The sequence below is a fragment of the Notothenia coriiceps genome, unplaced genomic scaffold (assembly GCF_000735185.1).
Source record: "Notothenia coriiceps isolate Sejong01 unplaced genomic scaffold, NC01 NC01_scaffold00037250, whole genome shotgun sequence".
NCBI classification, from domain to species: Eukaryota; Metazoa; Chordata; class Actinopteri; order Perciformes; family Nototheniidae; genus Notothenia; species Notothenia coriiceps.
Genome location: NW_011369951.1, coordinates 16532917 through 16539847, shown reverse-complemented (window position 1 = coordinate 16539847; position 6931 = coordinate 16532917). Strand labels below are relative to the sequence as shown.

At 39.9% G+C, this 6931-nt stretch overlaps 1 protein-coding gene across 1 annotated transcript in view; it reads right to left on the bottom strand.

Annotated features, from left to right (window-relative positions):
- LOC104967118 (pericentriolar material 1 protein-like) overlaps nucleotides 1–4553 on the bottom strand; it is a 7429-nt gene extending 2876 nt beyond the window's left edge. The window contains exons 1-7 of the mRNA XM_010796529.1: nucleotides 4110–4553; nucleotides 3766–4019; nucleotides 3063–3243; nucleotides 2649–2956; nucleotides 1940–2101; nucleotides 1649–1705; nucleotides 1286–1459 (exon numbers count right to left, since the gene is read on the bottom strand). Of these exons, the coding sequence (XP_010794831.1) occupies nucleotides 1286–1459; nucleotides 1649–1705; nucleotides 1940–2101; nucleotides 2649–2956; nucleotides 3063–3243; nucleotides 3766–4019; nucleotides 4110–4243 (1270 nt within the window). The 5' untranslated portion in view covers nucleotides 4244–4553. The remainder of the gene's footprint in view (nucleotides 1–1285; nucleotides 1460–1648; nucleotides 1706–1939; nucleotides 2102–2648; nucleotides 2957–3062; nucleotides 3244–3765; nucleotides 4020–4109) is intronic.
- Nucleotides 4554–6931: the final 2378 nt, after the last annotated feature.

The window sequence follows — 6931 nt, the reverse complement described above, 5'->3', positions numbered from 1 at the left end:
ACAAAGCACTCTAACAAAGCACTTGTATACTAACAAAGTACTTGTATACTAACAAAGCACTTGTATACTAACAAAGCACTTATATACCAACAAAGGACTTATATACTAACAAAGCACTTATATACTAACAAAGGACTTATATACTAACAAAGGACTTATATACTAACAAAGCACTTATATACTAACAAAGGACTTATATACTAACAAAGTACTTGTATACTAACAAAGCACTTGTATACTAACAAAGCACTTATATACTAACAAAGTACTTATATACTAACAAAGCACTTATATACTAACAAAGCACTCATATACTAACAAAGCACTTATATACTAACAAAGCACTCATATACTAACAAAGCACTTATATACTAACAAAGCACTTATATACTAACAAAGCACTTGTATACTAACAAAGCACTTGTATACTAACAAAGGACTTATATACTAACAAAGCACTTATATACTAATAAAGGACTTATATACTAACAAAGCACTTATATACTAACAAAGTACTTATATACTAACAAAGCACTTATATACTAACAAAGCACTTATATACTAACAAAGCACTTATATACTAACAAAGCACTTATATACTAACAAAGGACTGGCTTATCTAAAGCCAGTTGAGTAGCACTTGAAATGTGTTGGCTCTATGAAACCTGATGTACTTATATGATTCTGTTTTCTTCAAGTTTGTATCTTCTTGGTTGAATGCACTTATTGTAAGTCGCTTTGGATTAAAGCGTCAGCTAAATGCAATGTAATCTAACGATAACTTATTGCCAGATACATTTCACATAAATTATAAAGTACAATTCATTGGAACATATTTACAGTAAGTTAAATTAACCTCATGATTTCTCCACCTATTCTTATCTCTTCTTTATCCGCATGGTCAGACGTTAAAGGCCACATTTCAATCAGCTTTTATCCTACATTTTGAAACCCATTGTCCTCAACAGCTTAACGAATGAAATGTAAAAAGTCTCCCTTCTTGTTTGTCTCTCATTATCTCCTGCAGGTCTTCCCAAAAAGCTAAGGCAAACAATATGACCTTTAAACATTTCAATTGATGCAGACCGGCCTAATTATGTCTGGAAACAGTTTGATCACAGATATGTTTCTGATCTTTTAGACTTGACCAGATATTCTGCTTAGAAACCTTTCTGACCCAAAACCCAGACAGGAGCTTCACCCTATACTCAAATCAAATGGATTATTCTGTGATGTGAGCCATGCAAGGAGGATATAGATTTTCATACTCTACAGCAGCTACAGACCTGGAGGGAATACAGCGCCCTCTGCCGTAAGTAGTCTGTGTTCAGCAGCTGCAGCTCATGGAAGAGCTCAATGAGAAAATGTGGACGGGACTCATTCTGGGATATTAACGTAGCCACTTCAGAGTAGATGGTCTCCCTCAGCGCCTCGAACAGGGAGAAGTCGCTGCTTGCGTCTACAAGTACAAGATATGACAGATTTGTTGTTAATGTTTAATATAACTTCCTACACGGGGAAATAAATGGGACTCTGTAGTCATAATGAAAAGATTTGGTTTCGGACAAGCAAAAAGCAGAAGATGCATGAGATGTGTAAGTGACATAATGACAAGCACATGAAGCTTGGGTTTGCATTGTGAGTTTACCTGGTGCTTCTGTGCATGCAATTCTGTCAGAGAGGAAGGGTGTCCTCCAAGCATAGGCTGCGAGTAGGATAAATTAAAGTGACAACAAAGACAATTAAGGCAAAATGAAAACACATGATCTGGACAAATGTGCAAAACGAATTAGAAATGGACAAGATGTTCAATTAAGGGCAAAATAGCACTTAAAAAAAAGCTTAATATGGTCCTTAACATAAAAAGGACAAAAAACACAGACACAAGAGGGCTGTTGGGGGGGGGGCAATCGGATAACTTTCACAGCTTGATTCGCACCAGAGGAGAGGTCGTTTCGTTTGCTCCCCAGATTAGATTTGCTGTCGAGTTTCTCCTGGGTCAGCCTGTCCAACAGACTCTTGTTCTGATCCTTCTGACGGGACAGCGCCGCCCTCTCCTGGACAAAGTCTGCAGTGCTGCTCACACTGTCACTCTCATGGCCTGAGGGAAACACAGAAGGAAAATAAACACACCGAGTTATATGCAGGAATCCTGAAGTCAAATGTAATACCATGTAATACCTTTTAAGACCCTTTCCATACATTTTAAGACCTCATCGCCACTTCGAGTTTTTAACCGGTTACATTGGCGACACACGTTACCTCACGTTTACTATATGCAGTATTGATTGTCCTTCCTCCTTATCCTCCAACCATTTAGACGCAAACTTGCATTTCCCCATAACGATGTTGTTTAACAACCGGCGTAAACGGAGCTTCGCGTTCTGATGACGTCAAATCCAACGGGATGCCATAAATAAACTCTACAGAATCACACTACACACCTACACAATGATTACATTCAGGCAGACTGTAGAATACAACCTCTTTGGACAATTTATATACTTATTGAAAACAAGCTACAAAATGTAATACCTTGGAAAATGCCGTTTAATACTTTTTAATAGCCTTAATTTTCGCTAAATTGATTTATCAACTTTTAATACTTTTTAAGACCCTGCGGACCCCCTGAGAATTCAACTTGATACCTTCACTGTTCTTGAGCCCTTTGCCCCTCCTGCGGCGGCTCTTGGAGTTGGGGGTCTTGGTTCTTGAGGCCAGGTTGGCCTGTGCAGAGGCCTTGCGTCCGGCCTTAAAGGTCTTTGTGACGGTGGTGGGATCCACAGGGTCAGGCATGGTGCTGAAGCTTTCCTGTGATGCTCTGTCAAATTCTTGATGTCTGGGATGGCGGCTGGCAAACATGGGGGAGGAGGAGGGAGACTCCTGGTGCTCCGTGTTGGACTGGTGATGCTGGACGGTGTTGTTCGCATACGAGGTATTAAGCCAGCCAGACGCTCTAGAGGGGTCACATGGAGAACAAATATATCAACAACAATATTATTCAATGGATAAATATAAAAAAATGTTAATATCTTTTTTTCAGGCAGAACTGTTAAATATACCCCGTCTCTGTGGTGGTGTTCAGAGGAGAGCGCTGCAGTGGAGGGGGGAAAGTCATGTACTCTGTTTTGGTTGAGGCGTTGGGGTCTAACTGCTGCTTCCGTTGGTCGGGGGCGGGCTGGCCTGCTGCACTCTGAGGGAACTCGCCCATGGGAGCAGGGAAGAGTGGATATAAGTTAAAGCCTGCAGAGGGAAAGAAAGAAAATATACTTTATTTTCTGACTTTGAAAAGTGAATGAAATCATGACACTTTGGCCTTTCATTTCTTTCATTTCTGCACATCTCAACATCTATCACTTACGGTACTTACAAATGAAAATGACTCATATCAGTAACAGCACCAACATTAACATTGTTTACGCATGTAACAAGAATTACATGTAGAAAGAAATATTCTCTAAATGTTTTGTATTTACATTTCTAAGACATTCTGATTTTCTATTTTTGCTAAAATGCTTTCCCAAGACTTTCATGAAAGCAATGACCTATGAAATCTCATGCTCTTATTGATTTTGGAAAAGCAAAGATGCTTTAAAACTCTACCTCACATCATAACCAAAAACTACTTCAGTTGCTCGAAAGGAGACTATAAACCTTAAAGCCTCATTCCTATGTGTTAACTTGTTGGTCCTAATGCATACCAATCTAGACATGCTTTGTGACAGAATTAATCCCAAGAGCTAAAAATATATGAGTGTGTCATACCGGGAGGGAATGGGGATAAGGCTGCAGTTGACATGTTGTTGGTAGAAGGCTGAAGGTTAGAGGAGAAGGGGAGGAATACACCGGGGGAGGCTGAGGGGCCGGAGCTGGACTCCTGGGACGAGCCGGGCTTCTGGGTCTGGGTCTGCCACCCTGCTGCTGAGGAGGAAGCCTGCTGCTGCTGCTGCTGCTGCTGCTGCTGCTGCTGCTGCTGCTGCTGCTGCTGGAGGAGGAGGTCGTTCAGGACCTGCTTTAGCCTGAAGCAAACGTTAGAGAGAGCATCCAACATTTAAAAAGATGAACTGCTTGATGTAAAAAAATATTCTATTGTAAGGTATTGTTTTTACCTTTGCACGTTGTTTTGCTGCCAGGCCAGCTGGGTGTAAGACTGGTTGAGCTGGTGCATGATCAGGTGGACCTGTGGTGATGACACGTTGTTGGGAAACACACTGTACTGACCTGTCAGCAGGGTTTGCAACATATAAGAGAGTGTCTGTGGAGGGAGGCGAGAGAATGTGTTTGTTTGAAACAACAAAGGCTTGGTTAAGAAGTAGACAGGTCATTTTATAATTATTCTTTTGTTCCCTGAAATATATCAATCTGGTGCACAACATAACTGTCTAAAACATGAAAACACAATTTTCAAGATAAGGCCAGAGGGCTGGTTGGGCCACATGTGGTCCACCACTACCACAAACCACCACACAAACACAAGGCAAACATTTGTGAAACACCAAGAAGGGAGTTTCGGAGAAAAGCTTCACAGTGGAAGTTTTACAAAAGCTCTGTTTTTATTAACCTTTAAGGCCAAATATTGCAAAGACCGGATAGAAAGCTATGAGCAGTGGCGAGCCGTCAGGGCCCTCTAGGCTAGGGTGACCAGACGTCCCCGTTTTCCGGGTACAGTCCCCGTTTTTATTGGCCTGTCCCGTTTTTTTAATATACGTTAAAATCACATATCAAGGTGAAATAAAAACATTTCATGTCATGAAACACCGGGTAAACAGAGTGTACTGCTGATTATTCTTCTACTTTTGTCTTCCTGTTTCTCTTTATCTGCTCCGTAAACTCTCTCATTCTTAACTGCGCTGCTCGCTCCCTTTTCTTGATCGCCCTAACACACCCTTGTAGGAACTTCTGTCATTGTGCTACTTCACTGGGTTTTGGAAACTTGTACCCTACTTTGAAGCATCTTTGATCTAATTGATCTGTGCCTGTCCATTTCGTGTAGTAGGCTTGATAGTACTGTATCCAATATTTAAAATGTTTTTTATATATGAATCACTTCCATATAAAATGCCAGTGTTCAGGCCTTGGTTTGATCATTTCATAAAATAAATAGAATTCAGTCAGAAGATTTAGTTTTGCAGGTAGCGTGGAGAGTAAGAAGAGAAGAAACACTTCAGGAAGATATGTGAAAGGATAGAAGTGTAATGGAGCCTGTCAATTTATACATTGACGAAAACAAATGTGACTGTTAACCAAAGTGTATCTAATAATGTACTATCTATTTTTAAATATCAGAGGAAGAACAGAATGAGAAGGGAAAAACCGGAATAAAGATAAAGAAGCAAAGAGATTGTACAATAGTGAGAAAGAGAAGGAAAGGAAGAAAGAGAAGACCAGTTAAGAAAAGGGAGAAAGTTTGGAGGGGAAGAAAAAGTGAACAGAGTACGAAGAGTATACAAGGATAGTGACAAAGAGCAGAAGAACATGTGCAATGGCTCTTTCCAAGAAATGAAAATGTCACTTAAATGACAATATGATGAAAGAATTTTCCTTCATACGCCCAGGAGGTCAAGATGATACAATGGTTTACTGAACCATTTGTAATTCAAAAGGTTCAGTTGCCAGTGGATGAAGAACAGCAGTAATAGAATATCAACAGACAAAAAAGCATAAAGCCTCTCTCATTGCCCGTGCTGGTGTGACCTCTGTCACCACATTCTTCAAGAAGGTAGACCCTTCCCAGGAAGAATACGATCTAGCTGTGCAGGAAGGTGTCTTTGCATACCACACTTTGCGACACAATCATAGTTTCAGATCTATGGATTGCACAGCACAACTGACAAGGAAGCTAAATGTGATGCCATAGTGAGTAACGTGTTAGCACCATGGGCAACTACCTTGGTAACACAGGACCTAGACCAGGTGGAATTTGTGTCTCTGACTGTCCATTGATGCATCCAATCATGGACATGTAAAGCTGCTGCCAATATTAGTAAGATATTGTAAGATAAATGATAGCACATCAGTGGAAACAAAACTACTCGATTTTGTTGAACTCAAAGAAGAAACAGCAGAGGAAATTGCAGCTGAGGTGGTCATCCAAAAATTCAAAAAACAGTTTGATCTCTTTGTCCCAGTGTGTCTGACAGTGGTGTCTCTCAGTTTAAGTGTCTTTGATAGTATGTCATTCTGCTAGTGTTACTTGTCTGTTGTCTCTATATCTTGTACATATGTTAATTATCAAATAAACTTGAGGCTATAACCTATGTAGTTTGAAAATGTTTTGTTATTAACTATGGAACACTCAATAAGTGAGTTAATACTTTACTCTAACTTCACTTACCATGGTTTTGAAATCAGATTTTCTGAAAGGTTTCATTAATTAGTTAGTTACCATTTATAGTAATTAGTTAGTACACATCAGTTTATTACAGCAGTTAAAATGTTCAAATTACATTGAACCAGAATTGTCCCCCCTTTTTCTTTAGCAGTAAAGAAAATCGGAGATGTTAATGATATATTGACCGCAAAATTCAAAAATGTCCCCGGTTTTAATTTTGAAAATCTGGTCACCTTGTAGTATGGGTATTGTTATTTCAAAACAAAAAGTAGTATAAGTAACTTTGAAGAATTGTCTATGTTGTAATGGCTAGGAAGTCGGAGTGATACTCGAGAGTCTGTTGCGAACGTTTTCAATTTTGACGAGTAGCGGACAGACTCGAACGGGACGTACACACCGCGGGTAGCACGTAATGTACGTCCTACGGACCCTAGGACTTGCACGTCGGACCTCGCGACACGGCGTTACTGCAGTCGTGTATTAAGCCCGTGTAACGTTCTTAGGGCTCTTCTGAGAATCTTTACGTAGTTTGTAACCTTCCCGTCTAATTACCAATAGTTTCATGTTTATAGGTTTTAGTCAAGTCATTTGCCAAAAGTC